General features: G+C 44.8%; 1 protein-coding gene across 1 annotated transcript in view; it reads right to left on the bottom strand.

The window, feature by feature from the left end:
- Nucleotides 1-22,238, bottom strand: part of LOC119446383 (neprilysin-2-like) — a 54,737-nt gene that overhangs the window by 18,992 nt on the left and 13,507 nt on the right. Inside the window, exons 6-10 of the mRNA XM_037710804.2 lie at nt 21,886-22,140; nt 9,114-9,185; nt 8,052-8,185; nt 1,145-1,385; nt 976-1,074 (exon numbers count right to left, since the gene is read on the bottom strand). Of these exons, the coding sequence (XP_037566732.1) occupies nt 976-1,074; nt 1,145-1,385; nt 8,052-8,185; nt 9,114-9,185; nt 21,886-22,140 (801 nt within the window). The remainder of the gene's footprint in view (nt 1-975; nt 1,075-1,144; nt 1,386-8,051; nt 8,186-9,113; nt 9,186-21,885; nt 22,141-22,238) is intronic.

Genomic DNA, 22,238 nt, shown 5'->3' with positions numbered 1-22,238 from the left:
CCCCTTATTATTTTTTTTTTTTTTTGCACACGATTTTCGCGCTCGACCTTGTATGCTAACCAGCTTGCTTGTGGCCACTAGCGTGGATTATTTAACGATTCTCGCCAATCCGTAGCCAATCTCGCCTTCCAGTATTCCCGGGCATACGACATCGTTCTCCTATGTAATTAGAGCAAGCGCTGTAAGGAACCAGCGCTGAAATTTTGAGTGGCAACAGCAGCGTCCTAACGCAAAGCCTAGCGAGCGATGAAAACAGTTTTTAGTCGAACATATTTTCATTTGGCGTCAGTAAATTCGCCGCCCATCTTGAGGCACATGTGCCCAGCGCCTGGCCTGACTGGGCTTCGGCAGGCTAGAGTGTGTGCGCAGGCGCTCCACGGAAGGCCGATTGCTACGGACAAATGCCGGCCACATGCGCCGGGCGTTATCGAGCGTCGATACAGGCGCGCGCCTCTCATAGTTCAAGATACCAAAGAATTTTCTGGCGTCCCTATCAGATGGCCTCAGCGTAATGTAGTAGGGCAAACAAATTGCCATAACGCCTCCTGGCCAGCGCTGGTTTCCTATAGATAGTACTTTCTCGCGTTGTATCTCACGTACACAACGTTCACTGTTGCTGAACTCTTGAACTTGAAAACATTTACGCAGAATATTTAAATAGCGCATCTGTAACTTTCGCTCTGCATATATATCCTTCTCAGCGTGCGTCATTGAGCTCATTTTGCCTGAAAATTGCCAAAGCATGGTTTTTCTGTCAAAGTTATTATGGCTGGTGAACCTGTTCCAACAAAGTGATCAGCAGAACTGTGCCAATAAATGCTGCAGAGTCTGCAAGGTTGGTTAAAGTCTGAGGAAATAGTACGCGAAAAGACTATGGTAGCACGTGACGACGACGACTTCTTTTTACCGTTAGACAGAAGGTGTCATGGAATCTACGTGTATGTATGGCTTTAAATGACCATACTTGGCTCTTACCCGTTTAAGCACTGCTGTTTTCGTTTCATTGGACATCCAGCTGTTATTTTTAATTATGTACTGAAACGTAGTATTCACATACTTCCAGATCTTCATTACCTGTCAGAAATGAGTGGAATATGAGGTTATAATGACGCAGTTTCAAAGTTTCTCCAGTTCGCATACTTACTTCTGCCTTTGACTCGTTGTCAAACTTATTTTTACTGTAAAAATATGCTGATGCAGTGTACATGACATTGTGCTGGAGCAGCTGATGTACGCAAATCGTCTTATTGTCTCTCTTTTCTTCACGAAGCCCAGAAATATATGTCTTGTTTTTGTATTCTAAGTAGTATGCGTGAAGACGAGTTCCTGCCGCTTCAGCCATGCCTCTGACCATTACCCAGCCTATGTAATTTCTCATTGCAGTTCTGTGAAAGGAAAAGAAGCACATGTGTTGTATCTGGTATAGTTTTATATCACAATTATATACTTTATGTTCTTCGTCACAGAATTCATGAAAGCGCGCGTAAGAGGTTATTTATACATTGTGATAAATTTTTCATAATTAGTCGCCGTACGTAAAGAGCAATCCCATGAGCAACCAGCATGACACAAGAGCATTTACAAGGTTTATTACTTCCCGTGTAGTCCTTCATAATGCGCCATCTGCGACACGCTTTACGGCAATAGGTGTTGTCGACTCTTTCTTACCCCGCTTGCACGCGTCCGGAATCATCATCACCTGCCACATTCGGCTTGGAAATTATCCGATTGGAACCCGACCATCTCTAACATCACGTTATCTAACGTCAAGCTCAAACATTTACGTTCTTATGTGAATGGCAATAGAAACAAAATGGACGTGCACGAAGGGGGTGACAGTTGTGCACAAAGGCAGGCGATGCATTCGACAGGTGTCTATGCCAGGTGTTTGGGCCAATACTTTCAAAAGCTTTTAAAGGTTGCCTGCGGCAGATAGCACAATTTTAGTTCATGAGCTGGTCTACTCCAAGAGGCGGACATTACTTGCACAAAAAATTGAAATGCACAATCGACTAATTAACAACAAATTACTAAATCAGCTTTTAACTAATTACCTTATGGGTCATATTGCAATTCACAAATTCTAGCCGTGGAGTTTGCATCCACTTGGAACGAATTCTCAGGATGAGACAAGTTTTGAGATATGAATTCCCGAACTTTGCGGAGAAATGCATTCGCGTTCCGGTTAATTTTGTGCTTCAATGCATAAAACGACGTTTTGTTAAGAAAATAACTAGAAGACCAATGCATTTCTCCGCAAAGTTCGGGAATTAATATCTCGAAATTGGTGTCATCCTGAGAATCCGTCCCAAGTGGATCCGCCTTGCGAATTCCACGGCTAGAACTTGTAAATTGCAATATGCGCCATAATGTAATTAGTTAAAAAGTAATTTGCGATTTTTTGTTAATTAGTGAATTATACATTTCAATTTTTCTCTGCAAGTAATGTCCGCCTCTTCAAGTAGACCAGCTAATTAACTAGAATTGTGCTATCTTCAACAGGCAACCATTAAAACATTTTAAAAGTGTTCGCTGAAACACCCTGTATATGACTAGAAGGAGTGCTTCTTTTATGGGGTATAATTAGCAAAAAGCAGATGACACGTGTAAAAAGAGCGGTGAAATATCGGTGCCAGCAGGGCGAATGTACCGTGGAATATAGTATGCGGCAACGTAGAAAGTGCGGAGGCAGCACGATAGATCACGCAGGGTGTGGTTAGATTAACGGATGTAATTTTATAAAATATTTCCTCAATCAATATAAGGCATCTATGCCAGTTTCCTAACCGGTACTGTGTCCGCAAAGGCATTGCAGGGATATGGATGGTTCGGCTTGTTTAAAACGTGGCTTGGGCAAAGCATAGCCATTGCCGTGTATCTTTAGGTGGTGTCTAAGACATGCCGACCGTGGAGTATTTTAGGCTCCCGAATCGCATTGGCACTTTCAGCACGCGGAAGGATGGCCCCCGCGATCTTTTTCAGGACTCCTCAAGGAGCCGTCATTGAGGTGTGCGATGCGGACACCACCATTCCCACTTTAATTTAAGAATTGTAAATCTCCCAGAAAAGACTAAACTATTACAATTTCAACTACTTAATTAAAAATGTAATTGATTACAGCGACCAATTACTGCCCCATGAATATAGCTGAGCAATTCCTAAAAGTAATTGATTGATTGCCTCAAGTTCATTTCCTCTCAACCGTCATTAACTTTATTAAAGAGAAGTAACTCCAACTAAAATGTACTTCAAGAACCCGACGTTTCGGAGCCCGATCGCCTCCTTCTTCAGGGGTGAGATGGCATGAGGCATAGCAGTGCTTAAACACATTTTCGGCGCTTTGAAAGGCGCACAGACATCTCACCCAGTTAAATACAAATACAGCAAATTAAACAAACTGGCCTGGCTCTTTCAGGACGTTCTCTAGCTGCAGCCCTTAAACCTCCTTTATAATAGCTAAAAATTGCTTTTTGGAATTTTTGTGAAGAATTTTGTTTCTTGTGAAGACATAATCAGCGACATTGAAACCTCGCTTGGTGTGCGGTCTGAAGGAAGTGGTGTTGTAACCCATTAACACCTAGAGGTGCACAAGATTGCTAGTGATGCCAGCAGTGCGCTTTCTGCTGTAGCTCTCGCAAAATTCAAGTGTTCGAAGCTGCGTCGCCTGTTGCAGCTTGTCACGTCGACAAGGTAACTGGTTACATAAAGGTAATTGAATAAGAGCTAGTAAGCATAACTGAGTAAAAAGATTCATCTATCAATTACAAGACTACCAAGCAATGTAGATGATTCTAAGTAATGTAATCGCGTAAAAGTCTGTTATCTACATAAAATGACGTCTTGGTTCGCACTTAATACATCTTTCATCACTGCTTATTCACTGACAAGTATAGCCGAAGAAAACGGAAACATGGTATTGATACCAACACACAGTCAGCGCAGATCGACCTTCTCGTCTTTCCCCAAACTTGCGCGACCCATTCGCACTGTTCAACTCTTATCTACACTCGTACATTTTACCAAAGCATTTTGCACGCTCATTTAGCGGAGACTGAACAAACGCGATTAGCAGAATACGGCGCATCGGCGACAGTAAGTCTCCAATACGATGTGGCTATGACACAAATCTCCAAAGCTTTTATTCGGAATTATAACATCCGCTCCCTAGCAAACGTACTACAGCAGAAGGTATGCGAATGTTAAGACAATAACACCCGTGGTTTGCCATACAACGACACCAACTGTATTAATGCGATTGGAATTCTTAGGATACTTCGTCCACTTTCCGGTATCTGTGTCCGGCCTGTCTCTAACCGTTTTCTCGCTCAGTACCCAAGCTGTCTACTAGCTTGAGCCACTTGGTGGTTGCGATGCTGCCGTGGTCTTTCCATGGTCGTCATTCCAGCTTTGTCATCCGACTTCGTCAGGCCGTCGTCGCGCTTTCGTCATACCATCTTCATCATTTCGAAAACGTCTTCCCATTGTTGTTGTGTCGTCGTCGCAATACAGTCATCATCGCTTTGCATTCGTTGTCATTCCAACTTCGTCATTCGATTTTTATCGTACCGTACTCGTCACGCCATTGTCGTCATACACACGTTATGACGTCGACATCGTCACGCTATCGTCGTTGTACCCTCGTGATCACTTCAGATTCGTAATCGCACTGTCGGTATCTCGTCGTCGTCATACCGCCTTTATCATTCCGCGGACGTCATTCTTTCGTCATGTACTTAGATTTAGGTGCACGTTAAAGAACCCCAGGTGGTCCAAATAATCCGGAGTCCCCCACTGCGGCGTGCCTCATAATCAAATGGCACGTACAGATTTGGCACGTACAACTTCATATATTACTATTATTATTATTATATTATTCTTTCGTCATTCTATTATAGGCATTGTTTCGTGATCAGACAGTCGTCGTCATGCCGTAATGGTCATGGCCGACCCTGGCGAGCGAGTGTGATAGCAAGGTGGGCCGATCCCGAATTCATTTTATGTGGAATATAGCAGAAGCAATGGAAATCTCAGGATGACCAACTACATATCTTAAATAAAGTTGTTTTTCGTAATACGGTATGTCGATATACATTGCTTGAATGCTTATCTCATTAACGTCGATTCATCGTGAGATGGGTTCTACCGGAATTTCTAATGCGTGTGTAACATGTGTCTTACTCTTCATGCGCATTTCAAAACGGATTCTTTGATTCCTACTATACCAAGTATGATGTCGTCAAGGTTTTTGTTACAACAATAACCCCGAACTGTTTAAACGAATTCGGTCACCCGCAGGCTATGCTGCTGTTGCGACCTGGCGTCCGAAGACGTAGGAATTCACGCCCCACGATGGAGTCGAGGTCGTAGGCCTTGGCCCCACATTCAGGAGTGGTTAAAAACATCTTATATTTTTACTGTATTTACAAGAACATGGGAATCAGAATGACAAGTTCAGTTTGAGTTCAAGCTGCCGATGTCTGGACAAAGCGTTCGTCTCGTCTTATGTCCCTTCTGTCTTTCCGGTCACTTCATCTTCCTCCATTAACTTGCTAGGAAGACAACTGGCATTATCTTCGACTAATTAGACACTAGGAAGGCAGTTGATGTCATTTTCGACCAATCCAGAAGTCTGGAGCACACTTCCTCTTGAAGAGAGCCTAGCCTAAGACAGGCGCAACCTCACTGCGCACAAACGTGGAGAGGGAAACACACCGAAGACACACAATGACCACAATGACACACAATGAATGATATGGGTGGGAAAAGCCAATGGCACACACACGTCATCGATTGTAGAGTCCGCACCTTGGAGAGGTCCGCACCCCTCTCAGTTGTCGCGCCTCGACTCGTTATGGGCTGGACAATTAGCAGGCCCTCCTTGATTTGGCTTGTACTGCTTGCAGCTGCTGTATTGTATCCCCAGCACACTCCCTTTACTAGGAGCTTCTCACCTCGTCGTTGGGGTTTAGGGTCGTCAATCAACCACGGCATATTCATGTCCCTTCACGTGGGTCAGTGATTTGTAACGCGGAACTCAACGCGCTATCACAACACTGCCTGACACGAGCTACTTTTGAACCGTCGATATGGCCTTGCAGTGTACATGGCTTAACGGGTAGAGCCGTTTTTTTTTTTTTTTCTCTTTTCTTTGCCATAAGAGTGCAGCGCACATCGCCAACTGGGCTTCAAAGTGGCACATCAGTTTAGTCGGTAACAGTAGTCTCGACAGACAAAATATATGGCCAGTCATGCCTTAAATTGTAGAATTATCGGCTCGCACAGCAGCTTAAGTTACTTCATGGAAATTATGTGTATTGTGTAATTAACAGCAAAGACAACAGATGAATTACACGTTTTAGAGGGCCGCAGTGTAATATAGGACGCTGAAAAGCAGTCTCCTCTAACTTTAACGAACAAACTGTGCTTGCACGAACTGTATTTAGGCTCTGTATCATTCAATTTGAATCCTGTTGAAAGTGTTACTTCCTGCTTGTGTATCTTACCTTAATTTCGTAAATTTCTCTATTAGCAAATGTTAAGCGATGGGATTGTATAAAATCATTCGTCGCAGTAGCATACTTAGGAAACTTCCAATCAGCGCGAAGAAGCGATGACAAAGGGCAGAGAAAACGAACCAGACAAGGTCGCTTTTCTCTGCCCTTTGTCTGCGTCTTTTCGCGCTGCTCGGAACTTTTTTATATATGAATGCATACCAACTCGCCCAACTTTGGGTACTTCTGATCACAGGATCTTCGAAGACTTGTCAAAAAACAATGCGAACAAAAAAAAAAAAAAAAGAAATAGCAGGAATACAAAGCGACTGTATGGAGAAGAAGCAAGTCTAGGTGGCAGCACCGTTTCTTCGCATCAAGGTCTGTATTGATCGAATCAAGTATTCGTATACATTTAGGCAGATTGTAAAAAAAAAAAAATCACCAGCCCTTCCCCTGTCGAGAAAATGGGGGTAAGCGAAGCTTGTCGTGTGCGTATTTTACCTTCGTGGTGATTTTTTTTCTTTCTCTCTCTCTTTCTCTCTTTTCCTTTCTCACTCTCTGTTTATTTATTTCTCTCTTTCTGTATCTCTTTCTTCCTTTCTCTCTTTCTTTGTTTCTCTGATCTTCATGGTGATTCTCTTTCTTTCTCTCTCTATCTATTTCTCTTTCTCTCTCTTCCTTTCTCTCTCTTCCTTTTCTCTCTCTCTTTATTTCTTTTTCCCTCTCTCTGTTTCTATATTTCTTTTTTCCTTCATCTCTCTTTCTCTCTTTTTCTTTGTTTCTCTGACCTTCGTGGTGATTTTCGTTTTCTTTCTCTCTCTCTCTCTCTATTTCTTTCTTTCTATCCCTCTCTCACTATCTTTCTTTCTCTCTTTCTCTTTCTTTCTCTCCCTTTCTCTGTTTCTTTCTCTGACCTTCGTGGTGATTTTCTTTCTTTCCCTCTCTCACTTTCTTTCTCCCTCTCTTTCTTTCTCGCTCTCTCTCTCTCTCTCTCTTTTGTCCCTGGTATGTGCCAATGAGCTTGGACCCTTTCTGCACTATCGCTGGGATCGGCCCACTTTTCAGCGTGACACCGCCACCGCCACCACCACCACCACCGCTGAAACTTGTGAGCCTATAAAGCTTCGCTTAAAAATTTATTTTGTACTTACGACTCACTGAGAGGCATAGGCAAGACGGCACAGCGAAACAGCATGACCGAATGGCGTTATCATCATAAAACCCCTACGAATGCTTAGCACTGTGAGCGCGGAAGCACAAGATGTCTTTCATCACATTTACGTCTGTTAAGCACGGGGTTTCAGGTTCAATTCCCAGCCGTAGTGGCCACGTATCGATGTGGGCGGAATGCAAAAACGCTTGTGCACGAAGCTTGAAGCTTATACGTTTAAAAAACCCAGCTGGTCAAAATTAATCGGTAGGTCTGCACTGGGGTGTCATCATTTTCCATGTGTGGCTTTGACAAGTAAAAGCCCGTTAATAATTGTTAAGTTGTTAACGTGCGAGCTTTATTTGAAAATTCGGAGGCATCGAAAACGATTTCTTTTTCATACTTACGTATTACGAGATTCTTCCAGATATTTGCTCACGTTTTTGTAATAATCTTCATAATGCACTTTTACAATTGTGCTCCCATTTATAGTATAGTTTATTACGTCAAAGTCCTTTTTCAAAATTTTATCCATAGAAATCTATAGAAAAGGGACAGAAAATCCACAGATATGACTTCGCTGTCATGGTTCGCCAATTGCGACATTATGCGGTAAAATGATCCTTCAAGTTCGTGTCCTTTAATGACGGCTCAGAATGAATGCTTTCCTTGCGGAAACGAACACGCACGTTGCAGCTAGCACAACAGAAGTTCCCAATAGGAAAATGAGACGGGCATCGATCGGTAAAAACCAGCGATGGCGCCTAAGCCACATTTGCAATGCAGAACGAATGTCAGTCGTTTTCACCATTCTTCTTTTCGCAGTGTAAATCTTGCACGTGAAGCTTACTGCCGTGAAGGTATGTAATGTATTGGGTGAGTGATTACTTGCCAGAAAACCTCCTTGGTCATACTTCATTAATAAGCTATTTCGTGTTTAGTAGCTGCCAGTGCGCAAATCGCTGACTGATATCGCAATGTGATCATTTTTTTTTTCGGGTAATGCCTACGTCGGAAAAATTTCCAGAGCTGGGGAAGTCGCACTCCAATAAAGACGAGAAGGCACTCACTTTGTCCCTTCCGCCCCTGATGTTTAAGTTGATTTGCGCTTAGTGCCTATAGTTCTTATGGTTCGTAATACAGTATGAACCGAATAGCCCAGAAACAAGTACTGCGAGAAGTGTTAAGTATTACGTATTTCTGGATGCCCCGGAACCTTAAGGAAAAGAGTTCAAAGGCTGGTAAATGTCTTCCTCCCGGGCACCAAATTGTTGAATGTTTAGGGAAACATCCATGCTAACAGTATAAGAGATGCTCAGATGGAACAGCTGCCGACCACGTGCACTAGGCCCCGTCTGCTCCGACATCAACACCACCAGCATTGATTTTATTAGTCGCCGAAGTATAAATATGAGTAAATGAACGAAGGGTTCTGCAGAAATCCGTGGGGTAAAGGAAAGTCAACTTACATTACCACCTAAAGTGTCGCTGAATTCTGAGAGATTCTTCTGTGTCGTTTTATCGCTGGCATGAGAAGCGTACTGAAAAAAAAAAGAAGAAAAAAAGAAATGGAAACTTAGGTTTTTATATTATTCTATCACACACCATATAGCATCCCTCATCAGCGAAGTTTCATTAACTTAAATTTGGATCGTAGATTAGAATATATCCGTTGAAGGTTTACCAAGCATATGTTTCCTGGAAAACACTGCATTTTGGTGATTCCTTTCTGTTTACTTTTTTCAGACGATAGTTATCAGTCGTAAAGCACCCTTAGTTACTTATTTATTCAGTTTGTCAGAAAATAATCACATGGCAAAGTTATTGACAAAACGACTGTTGGAAATGTTTCGGATGGATAAGCAGATAAGTATCACCGCCCAGAGAAGGCATATTAACGCGATAGCGTTAAGGGCCGCGTGTCGCAGAATTCCGGCGTCGACGTCAATGTCGGCGGCCGTGGCGGAAAATATCATCCCCAACAACCCCGACCGCGCAGGCCCTCCGCGTGGCGCAGTGGTCTTACCGAATTAGAAAATCATCCCGAACCACCCCGACCGCGCAGGCCCTCCACGTGGTGCAGGGTTTTGATGAACAAAAATTTAATTTCTCCCAGTGAAATCCATCAGAAAAATGGTAAAGTACGACTTAACCACAACCTACAGACATGGCGGCGTCGGATTGTAATTTGAACGTACGAGTAAAACATAATTCTGTTATGAGGAAACTCAAACATGAACCCCTTTTCCAGCATTTCTACCATCCCAACCAGGTAATCTCTGGTAATTTACTTGCAAAAATGCCATCCAGATGGCTCTCGCATCCTCGGCAGGTTAGGGAGCCTAGATGCAACGCCGTTTTAGGTTCCCTACGGCAGGTCAAATTGGGAGTTCGCCTGCCTAATGAGTTTTTGGGCACACGCGCGCGTCGGGGCAATAGCAAACAATTAATAAAATAATAAAAAGGGTGCCAGCGCCTTCGCATTTTAATGTAAGATGACTTATACTGCCCCTGGAAGAATGTCTTCTCAGCAATGCATTTCTGTTTAAAAGTGAAGCCGACTTTAAGGGGATCAGTGTAAGCTTGATCTTTGTTAGCTGGCTTTCCCACATTTATTGTTGCGGTAAAGCTCGCTGAAAGAAAAATGGCGATGCGAACGGGGCCCGATAACGCTATCGCGTTCCCCTGTTAAACGCGAAGCTTAAGCGTCCTCCAATTTTTTACAACCATGTTCGCTTGGACTGTGGAGCCCGCAGATGTGGCTCAGCCTCTTAGCCGGCGAATAATGTCGTTCAGAAAAAGACCAGATGAGAGAGTGCACATCGCAGTGTACAGCTGTTTGGCTGGGGAAGCGTGCAGAAAAAAAAAACTACGTCTTCTTTTTTTTATTTTTGCGGGGGGTTGAGGGCTTAGGTTAGAAGCGCGCCTGGGCATAGAAGTATTGTGGTTGACGGCTAAATCTACGTCCCACTGTGCACTTCGCTGGCTTCCCTCTGCGGGAATCTATTTCCGCGGATTTGTGCTTCGCGCTTGAGGCTGAGGCGTCGCTTTGCATTTTAGTAGAACAGTGCAATTTTGACGCGCTTGCTTTCCATGTGCCCTACTTCTGCGCTGATATGAAGCCACCAACCGTCGTTGCATCACCAATGGTACTCTACGGCACGCTTTAGGTGCGAAGCACCTTATGCGCCCGGGCTGTAGGCGTCTTCTGTCGTAATCTTCGTCGTCCACACGGGCCTGGACTCACGCTTGTGATAATCATCTGTGCAATGTGTCCTTTCACCTAGTTCCTCCCATTATCATGCCCCATTATGACCCTCTTTCTTCCCCTCCTCCCCTTCCCTTACGTAGAGTAGCAGGCCAGATGCTCCATATTCCGGCCAACCTCTCTACTTTTTCACATCAATAAACTACTTCTTCTTCGTCGTCCACAGCTGGCTGCGTTGAAGCAAGCGGTTCGTTCTCGAGCCAGTGCTCCCGCGTTCGTCGTCGTCGTCGTCTTCCACAGCTCGCTGCGTTGCCGCTCATCATTCCAGCGTAGAATTTCACTTCTCTTCTGTCGTCGTAATGGGGAGGCCGCGTTCACGGGGTTATGAGCCATTGCCTAAGGCAGTATGAGCCCATTAGCGGTGCATCACTGCATGCTTCGCACCTCCCCAGGTTTCACGTTAGTGGAGCTGCATTTTTAAATGCCACAGGTCGTATGTGTGTAGCTCACGCCTGATTTTTGTGTAAGGCAGAGGTGTATATGACAGGCAGCGAAAACGCATCTGCCATGTTCTCCTCTCAAAAAGAAGGTCATGGAGAACTTTGCACTCGCGAGCGTTTGGCATGCGCGAGGAGCAAGTAATAATCGCGTGAATTGAAGAAAAGTTCCCGAAGACAAGTAATTCCCTGGCGGGATGTTTTTGGAAGCAAGCATATACACGTTGCTGTAGCTGAGAGCAAGCCTGTATGTATGTGTACGGGCGTGCGAGAATTTCACAGCTCGATCGGACTTGCAGCTCACACGCCAATACCTTAACCACGGGGCTTAACCTTATGAGCCAGAAGGAGGCGTGCGGGTATGATTTTAACATCAAAGGTGTTTATGCGAGCGGTAATTTGTGCATGTGCCACGAAATTATCATCAGCAGCAGCATTGGCTCGAGTGTCATCGTCTTCTTCTGCAGTTTAAGCCAGCCGTAATTTGTGCGTGTGGCACGAAACTGCGGCGCCGTAGCCATGGCAACCAGGCGACGCCGCACAGGCACGGCTCCGCCGAGCTGCTGCCAGCTGCGCGCTACTGCCCATGCACCGTGTCGCCACCCTGCCGGGTCTGCGCTCGCCGCCCGAGAGAAATAAATAAAAGAAAATGTCAAAACGACCGTTCTTTGCAAGGCTGGATTCGAACCCGGGTACCCGCGGTCCGAAGACGAGCGTCATATCCACTGCGCTATACACCCACTTTTTTCTTCTTTATTACATGGGAGCAGAATCTTCAGCAACACAAGTAATAAGGCGCTACAGGTACATATTCAAAAGTCAGGCAAGCATGCGCAAGCGTCCAATAAAGGCATCCAGTCCGGCGCTGTTTCTTTAGCAGCGTACACACTACGAACGTAGGCAGCAGATTCCCGAAAAAACGACCGAGTGCTTCACGGTGGTTCAGCGTGCCGGTCACACATTCTACTGCGCCAAAGACTATGTAGACCAAGTACTATGAACATGTCATATGGTGAGTCACAGGGATCGTTAAAAGGTAAAAAACGAGTTGTGTATGGTGTGATGTCTAAATCTTTTTTAAGTGTTCTTTGGAGAATGTACCAGAAGAACATGGCATCCCTACAATCGACAAAACAGTGATCAATCGTTTCAGCATGTGGACACAAACGGCAGTTTGTAGACCACGGCACGAAACAGCCTCTTTTTTGTAACCAGGTTTTGACAGGAAGGGTTGCCGAATGTAAGTTAAAGAAAAAAGTTTTGATCCCTGGAGGAATTATCATTCGACGGACACACTCAGGTACATCTAAGTAGCAACATTCCAAATAAGGTGCACAATAATGGGGAACAGGAAACAATGTGTCTATCAGTGCAGCAGAAATTTCTTTACGGGATGCATTGAAAATATAATCCAAGCTAAAGCGAGCTTTAAGAAAGTGAAAGCCTTCAACAACCTCTTTCAAGAAGCCCCAAGGAGCAGGTGGTGCATCTCTGACAGATGACGACACAACTATTTCTGGAAGGTAATTCATTAATCGAAGTTGCAACATCTCTCGTAGAAAAGGACTGTTTGTATCACGAAAGAAGAATAACCGGGAGACAAGTTGCCTAACAAAAAGGTGAACTAGGCCAAAACCACCACTCTCAAGAGGTAGAAAAAGGTTATCACGCCGCATGGCCTCAACACGTGAGCTCCATACATAGGCAGCAAACACACGATGGAAAGCTTGCAACCTAAGTCGCGAGCAGTGTAATACCTGCAGGACATACATAAGTCAAGCTGCTAGAAACAGATTGCAAGCTTAAGGTCAGCTAAATATGGACAACTGCCGCCCCTGCCAGTTGTTAACATTACGTTGTACTTCTGCAACTTCCGCTGACCAGTGTGGATCACTGTTGCGATATTGAGATAGGGGTACACCTAAGTACTTAAAGTATTGCCTCCACTGAATACCTGCGAAGTGAGTTGGCATTGTACACCATAGACCAAACCAAAATCCGGAACTCTTCTCAAAGTCCGCAGTTGGACCAGAAGCTGAGCAAAACTGCTGCGTTATGGCAAGGGCAGTCTCCACACTTTTTTTTCTTAGCGCAGAAGAAGGCTATGTCATCTGCATAGGCAAGTACCCAGACCTCATTAGATAACAATTTGAACCCGTGAAAGGTACGATCCTTCAAAATTCGTGCACAAAGTGGTTCCAAGTACAAAGCGAATAATAGAGGAGACAAGGGACAACCTTGCCTTACCGATGCCCTGAGGTAGATAGATTCAGATAGACAACCATTAACTATTAGCCTTGTTGTACCATTAGCATAACACATGGAGATGCCTTTAAAAAGAAGAGATCCAATGTTTATGTGCTTTAAAACACTAAACAAGAAGCAGTGATTAACTTTATCAAATGCTTTTGCCAAATCAACCTGAACTATTGCAACTTGACCCGCACTTTCTGTCACACACTCTAGCACAGACCGTGCAACGTGGATATTTGTCTGAATTGATCGTCCTCTAATGCCACATGTTTGATGATCTCCCACCAATGATCGAATTACTTCTTGAAGGCGACTAGCTAATATCTTAGCAAATATTTGATAATCCACGTTACAAAGTGATATGGGGCGATATCCCTCAACTTTCTGCAATTTTGTTAAATCATTGCTTTTTGGGATAAGTACTGTGTTCCCTTGATAGAGCGTGGCAGGTAGGTATCCAATCTTGTAAGCTTCTCATACTCTTTAAGCAGAAATGGAGCCAATATAGAGCAAAAGCATTGATAAAATTCCGCACTCAAGCCTTCAGGCCCAGGAGTTTTGCCTTTAGTTAGCGAAGCAATGGTTGCTTCCACTTCCTTAATACCAATGTCTCTATCAAGGTCATCGCATTCTTCTTGACTAAGCTGTGGCAGCAACGAAATAAAATTTTCCGTTACAGCTTCATTCTTAATTACTTTATGAGACTGAAAGGTATTCTCATAATGATCCATGAACGCTTTCATTAACAATCACTCCGGTATACTCTATCTCGAGAACTTGCTTCGACAGAGCATGCCGACGCTCATCACCAAGCGAACGACTACAAGGTTGTTGCTCCAAATACCTACGAGTACGCGCTCGAACAAGTGCACCTCTGTATCTCTCAGTGTCCATTGTCTGCATTTGTGCCTTAACGTTGCAAATGTCCTCAATGTACTTGCCAGGATGCAGGCATTCAAGTTCGTGTAGCTTATCTAGCAACTTCCATAACTCTTTATATTTTGCTTTTTTTCTCAAAAGACAATACGGAAGCTTCTTCAATGGCTATCATTTTAACTTCTTGCTTGAATATCTCCCATTGCGCAAAGAGAGATAAAGAACTACGACTTGAAACGTCAATAAGAATTTCCGGGACGCGCTTGAGAAAAGGCTTATGTAAGAGTAACTGTTTATTAATTTTTCATAAATCCCAGTTCATCCGCGAACTCTGACACTGCCGATTGCCAAAACAAACCGACACCAAACAATGATCACTGAAGAACACAGGGTGCACACTGTAGCCGTATAGGCTAGGGAGAATAGATAAAGATACATAAATCCGATCTAGCCTTGCATGAAAATGTGTGAAGCGAAAAGGGACTTTTTCATGATCCCCTACATCAACAAGCTGGTAGTCACATGTCATGGCATTCAAAACGTCAACGCTGGTATCATGGCGTTGCCTTGTAGACGACCGATCCTGACCACTACACACACAATTAAACTCACCTAAGACAACCAATACACGGTCATTGCGTAAGTGCTGGGTCAATGAGAGAAAGTAGTCCTCCCAGTCACGTGCCTTACTTGGCGCATACACACAAAGAAACCTCCAAACATGACTATCCATATTGACATCACACCATACAAGGCGCCCTTCCCCCTCAGTGCACAGTCCCAACACGTTGCATTGCCGCGTTTTCCTCACAAATATCATACATCCTCCAGAGACGCCGATCGCGTGGCTGACACATACTTCATATTCCGAAAGAAATGGAGCTACAGCAGCCGCTGTGTCGTCATCGGATTCAATTTTGTGGCTTACGTAGTAAGCGACGGCAGGCTCAGTTATTACACTTGTTGCGTAGCCGTACGTGCGTTAGATGTTATTGCAATTCTGTAAACAAAAATTGCGCTATACACCCACGCTTGCAGAACGTGCATTTATGGGAACCATACGGTTGCATCGTACTGACGATTGCAGCACAACATCCTTTGGGAGAGAGAAAGAGAGAATTAGAGCGAGAGAGAGAGAGAGAAAGAGAAAGAAGGAGAGATAGACAGAAAAAGAAAGAAAGAGAGAAAGAAAGAAAGCGAGAGAACGAGAGAAAGAGAGAGAGAGAGAGATAACCTATAGCTACAACCAAGAGACGCAATCAATCGGCCAGCTTCCCTGTGTCTTGAGCTTTGCGCGGCCTAGTGCAAGTTTTCGCGTTCATTTCTTTCTTTTTCCTTCTTTTTCTTTTCTTTCTTTCTTATTTTCCTTTCTTGTGTGCATGCGCTTCACGTGGTTCAGGTATACAGACAAGCGACCCAGAAAATCTGTGACTGTAGAAAGCAAGAATATCGGCAGATGCATGTACTTTTTTACCCATTGCTCTAATAAAAAGGCATTTTTAACACGAAAGTGTTTTATGCCGGGGTCCACCAAGACTTCACTGACGTATTTCCGTCACGGACGGTACGTCACGGTACGTATTTCCGTCACGGAAATACGTCACACGAACATACACGAACATAATACAAAGAAAGAAACCAGAAGAAAAAGTTCCACAAACATGCAAAATTTGGAAATCGAACCCACGACCTCTCGGTCCGCGACGATAGATCGCCGAGCGTTTAACCCATTGCGCCACAAACGCATTTGCAGAGAGCTACACAGACGCGCCTTATATATCTAACACTCCTCCGTGTACCCGCGCTCTTGCTCGGGGCGGTGCCGCCGCCTACGAGCAGAAAAGAGAAGTACTGCATTATGACACTAACGCGCACCGACAGGGAACGCTTCGGTGGTTTCAGCACTACGACGCCTCGATGCCAGCATTCGAAGGGACGCTGGCATCAAGAAGCACTACCAACGCGTTCTCGCAGAAGCACTACTAGGTGGCGTTCACCGTACTCAGCACAGCGGAGCGTGGCCTCCGCAATTAGCTCTGAAAATGTTTCTGAAGTTGATCGCGGAGGCTGCAATTACGACGCGCTGTACGCGCTGATTTGACTCGGTGACGATTCAGTTACGTGCTTTGTCTTGCGCGTTGTATTAGTGTGTCAGTTACGTGCTTCGTCTTTCGCGTTGTGCTAGCGTGTGCAGCGTAGTGCAGCTTCCATATGCACGACGGTTGCTCATGGTCATCGACGTTGGTAGTCGTGATGGAGGAGACGTGCCACCAGGCGTCAGCGTGGGTGCATCAACGCCTAAGGGCGCTTTAGCCACAAAACACCAATAGACATTATATATCAATGTGCAATAAACATTACACTACTTCTGTGAAGACACGTTTCACTTTCGTGTTCTATACCGATTCCTATATAAGAGGGATCAACCACATTTTTTATTCTGCTTGGTATTCTTTCCTTATTCCCAACTCTTAAAACGTAGATTTCTGTCGCTTGATGAAAAACGATAAAGCATAGCGTGGTTCCACTACGTATATGAAAATCGCTATTCTTCGTCGAACCTATTTTGTGCCTAACACCAATTTTATTGCTTGAGTTTGATTGTAAACTTTACGCCAACCGGGCACTTAATCTAGTTAACCTCTTTTCCTTTCACCTCTTGTTTTCCCTCCTCCTTTACATAAATATAGATACCCTGATGCTTGGCATCTTGATCTGATCGCGTGTGTGATATGAATCGAAGTCTGCTTAGCCAACACCTGACGGTTCCTTTTTTTTGTGTGTGTGTGTTTTGTTGTTGTGTCGCACCATCGACTCGATCGACAGACAATCGTTCCAAACTTTCCCTCACATGTGATCTTTTCTTAATTGTTCATTAATTTGCATATATAACTTGCGAGTTTGCTTCTTAAAACACTTCCCATGCGTTTAGCAAAGACTCGCGAGCTTTTTTATCAAGGAGAACGGCGAACGCAGAAAATGAACAAGCTATCTGAACAAGCTAACTAACCTTGGAATAGTATATTTCGTGGTACACCAACTACCCAGTGAATGCGTGAAGACATCTGGACTACAGTCCAGATGTCTTCCTTATACTGAAAATCCGATCACAAACCTTTCGCATTACTGCTTTGCAAATAAAAACTTACAAGCGGTGGCGTATCTAGGCTAATATTTAATGTTCGATTATAAGGTTAGCTATGAGGCTAAGAAATGTACTGGAGAAGTGCAGAACTCAAGCCAATGACATTTTTCTCGGAAATCCACACTAAACATGACAATGCTATGCTTAAACAAAATTGACATCCTTATTTCTTTTTATTTCATTCTATCAAATGTTTTAGAAAGCTGTTATAGGAAGCGGGTACAGGTACAGTACCGTTAGGGCCAGTCGAGAACGCTAACTTGACAGCGTGCTCGCACATATATTTCTGTTTTGCACAACCAACCAAAAACGTCGCAGTTTCGCCCGAAAGGCGAAGCATCAATTGCGATAGCAAATTAGTAGAGAGCTATTCGGAGTAGGGATAGTAGGTTTATCGGCTGCATAAACTTGGACACATCTGCTTACTAACTGAATTAACAAGCGTAGTGTCAGCGCGCACAAGCAAACATGAATAGATCACACTGAATGACCGCAAACAACGACTGTCAAAACGCTGGCAGCAATCGCAGCCGCCGCAGCGGGCAACGTCAGTGCGGTCTATCGCTTCAAAGGAAACTGAGCGGCGGATGCACAGCGCACACAAAGGTCAGAGCCGGGTGGAGATAAGAGACCGTGCGGGCGACGGCCACAGCTGGGCAAAGTGCGAACGGAGTTGTTGGCAGAGTAGAAGCTGCGCCCCCCCCCCCCTCCCTCCCGCACTGCCTTCCCGCTTTCTTGCTTTCGCATGGGAATTTGAGTGGCAAGTTCCCTTTACGCCCGATTGCAAGATACGCCTTTGATGCCGGAGCACAGCGTCGCCCCGCCTCCCTCCCTCCCATACCCCCATGGCCTTTCGCGCGACGGTCGAATTTGCTTTCGGCCGTGCGTTCGCTCTCCGTGATAGCGCGCGCGTCCCCCGCGCGCTTTCGCTTGCGCATACGTTGCGCGGCGACGATTTTATCGCCCTTGGAATCTATACGGAACCTCACGGCGACGGCGACGGCAGAAATTCGGTTGAAGTGTCCATATAATTGCCGTAGCAGTAAAATGATTTTTCGTGTATTATGTTTCGAAACTTTTCCTGTTGGAGCATGTCCTACATTAATCCCTGCGTAGTTGATCATGTCAAATACATCACTTTTAATAGCGGAGCTGTTTAAGCTGTTCGTTGCCCCGCGTAGCGTTCGCAAAAACTCGCCTAGCGAAGACGTCACTGCGCGCTGCCTAGCAACCACCTTCCACAGGTGCGCCTCGCTTCCCCTAGCTCCGGCAACACTCCTCCACCGCTGCACCAGAGATGACGTCACTGCGCGTTGCATAGCGCAGCTTCCAACACCGACACCACGTTCCAATGCCGAGACCGCGTTCCAATGCCGACACCGCGTTCCTCCGCGTTGCAATGCCGACGTCGCGTTCCAGCAGACCCGCTCCGTTAATGCGGTCGCCTAGCAATCACTTACCTAACTTCTCCCAGCCATGTCACTGCTTCGCGCCGCAGTTCTTCATTTGCTTAGTCATGACAACACTTTGTGAAACTTGGCCATGACGTCAGACTGATTATAAAGATCATGTCGCCGCGACGGGGACCGACACAACTCTCGTAGACTTCGCACTGACTGAATGTAACATCGGATGGTCGAAGAAGTACAAGACTCCCAAAGAAGAAGCCGCTCAGATGGTAGCTCGTCATGCCGTCAGCCGAGAATGAATGCGGCGATTGCGTGCTAGCCTAGCAACATTTAGTCGAGCCTAGCGAAACTGGAAGAAGCTAGGTGATCACCAGCTCCGATGTTTCTCCAGCCTTGCACAACTTAGTGCAAGCTGCGCTAATTTTTTCTTGATGTTTTTCAATGCAGCCCAATTACTAAATATAAATTTGAGCCGGTATTTTTTTCTCGGGCAAAATTTCAGACATTAAAAGAGAGGTTTAGCTTGTCCGGTAATCGGGTAAACGCGAGCGGACCGGGCGTTGGGGCGTTTTGCCGGTACCGTAAACGTGAGCGGCCTGTATGGTGCTACCACCTGGGGTCACAGAAATCAAACAGACAAAAAACAGCTAATATTGCAGTAACCAAGTGTATTCTACTTTGCTGCTGGTGTAAATGTTCGACAGTGGCGTAATCGTGTTGCCGCCGAAAATTTACACCAGCAGAGAAGTAGAATACACGTGGTTACTGCAATATTAGCTGTTTTTGTCTGTTTGATTTCTGCGCCACCAGATGGCAGCACCATACAGGCCGCTCACGTTTACGGTTCCGGCGAAACGCCCCAAACGCCCGGTCCGCCCGCGTTTACCCGATTACCGGACAAGCTAAACCTCTCTAAAGCCCCTCTTGCGTACAACCTGACTGATAAGTTTTATGTAGCCAAGGGTTCGGCCTTTCCTGGTCTTCAAAACTGCAATGTCGCACTGATCGCTATGTTGAAGCATAGCTACTGCTGACCAACCGGATGAATATAAAGATTATTGTTATTCAGCAAAATGTATATAGAAGCAATAACTTTTGATATGAACAGGATCGAAATACCAACAGCTGCGCGCTCGGGTAGGTTACTTGCTAAAACACCATCCAGATGGCACTCGCCTCGTGGCCTCCGCCAGTATGGTGGCGCCGTCTAGTTAAGGCGCAGCCGACGAGATGCCATTCAGATGAGGCGCGCAAAAAAAAAAAACACGATCCCCAGTCTCCGCCAGTATTGTGGCACCGTCTAGTTAACGTACCTGCAAACGCATCGTGCGCAGCTCGCCATCGACGCCGGGCGGACAGTTCAGATCGTTCTCGTCAAATCGAGGCGAAGAGACTTTGTCGCGAAGACCCTGATGTGCGTGGTGCCTAAATTGGAGCTACTCTTGAGCCACTCCACCAGTTTACGCTGACTGTACTGCGTGTACCGCGCAGGCCTGTGAGCTTTTTTTTCTCAATGCCAATTAGAATATAGACTATCCCCGTTTGTTCTCTGATCTACACCGCTCTTGTCTCTTAACGTTAGGCATAACATTTTCAGTTCTATCGCTCCTTGTGCTGTCCTTAACCTGTTCTCGAGCTTCTTTGTTAACCTCCAAGTTTCTGCCCCATATGTTAGCACCGGTAGAATGCAATGATTGTACACTTTTCTTTGCAACGACAGCGGTAAGCTTCTAGTCAGGATTTGGCAATGCCTGCCGTATGCGCTCCAATCCAATTTTATTCTTCTGTCAATTTTTTTCTCATGATCAGGGTCCCCTAGGAGTAATTGACCTAGAAAAACGTACTCCTTTATCGACTCTAGAGGCTGACTGGTGATCTTGAATTCTTGTTCCCTTGCCAGGGTATTTAACAATCTCTTTGTCTTCTGCATAATAATCTTTAATCCCCCTCTTACACTTTCTCGGTTAAGGTGCTCAATCATTTGTCGTAATTCATCCCCATTGTTGTTGAACAGGACAACGTCATCTGCAACCGAAGGTAGCTGAGATATTCGCCGTTGATACTCATTCCTAAAAGCCTTCCCAGTCTAAAAGCTTGAATACTTCTGCTAAGCATGCAGTGAATAGCATTTCAGAGATTGTCTCCTTGCCTGACCCCCTCTTGATAGGTAACTTTCTACTTTTCTTGTGGAGAATCAAGGCAGCTGTGGCATCTTTGTAGATATTTGACAAGATATCCACGTATGCCTCCTGTGCTCCTTGATAACGCATTGCCTCTATGACTGCTGGTATTTCTACAAATTAAAATGCTTTTCATAATCTATGAAAGCCATATAGATAGGTTGATTGTACTCCGCAGATGTATATATATTATCAATTACAACGCTGCAAATCAACGTATTACTTTAAGCTCCTGGACTGGCTATTGTTATGGGAAACGACGAAAAGAAAATAATTAGCAAAATTTTATAATATCGCCTTTATCTGAAGTCATGATTTCATGATGCGGGGACATTATGCATCATTTGTTAAGCGTTATTATTCGTGCCTGTCACGCAGCATCTCGCCATAATGATGACAGTGGTTGGCCAGTCAGCCTGTGTATTCTCTCGACTTGATGACGCAGCGCAGTCGAGTCGAACGTACGACAAATTTAGAAGAACACTGAAAGCAACTCATTCTCGACGTATTCAAAGAAATTTACGATAGTAAATTTTCTTAATTAATCGAAAAGAGTGAGGGCTGATTGCAGAAATCCGTCTCGCATCATAGCGGCCCGGGTGTCGTCACTCAAATATAATTTGATATATTTTGTGCTCATTCTAGCTACGCACCGTTTAACGTAGGTACTTACTTGATAAAGTTCCTTCTCAAATGTAATGATGCTATTTGCTGTTTCGTTTAGTTTTTCTTGCGGGAAAGTCTTATTCAGCAGTTTTATTGCTTCCATTATGAAGGATTCATACGCCGCTTCACTTTTCTTCTCGTAATCTTCGTAGTCGTCGTAGTTATATGCATCAGTCGCGCTGGCATCGTTTCGAGAGGAAAGCAAGGTCGCATAGTTGCTTTCATATCCGGCAGACACAAAAAATTCTTTCGGTTTAGTCATCTGTAAAAATAGAGCGGAGAAAATTTATTACTGGAAATGGCGAAAAGTATTACTAGTACTAAGAAGAAACTTTACTCCAAGCATTAAAGGGAATGTTT

This window comes from Dermacentor silvarum, chromosome 3 (assembly GCF_013339745.2).
Source record: "Dermacentor silvarum isolate Dsil-2018 chromosome 3, BIME_Dsil_1.4, whole genome shotgun sequence".
Classification (NCBI taxonomy): Eukaryota; Metazoa; Arthropoda; class Arachnida; order Ixodida; family Ixodidae; genus Dermacentor; species Dermacentor silvarum.
Note: the sequence above shows the minus strand (reverse complement) of the source record. Positions and strands in the feature narration are given on the sequence as shown.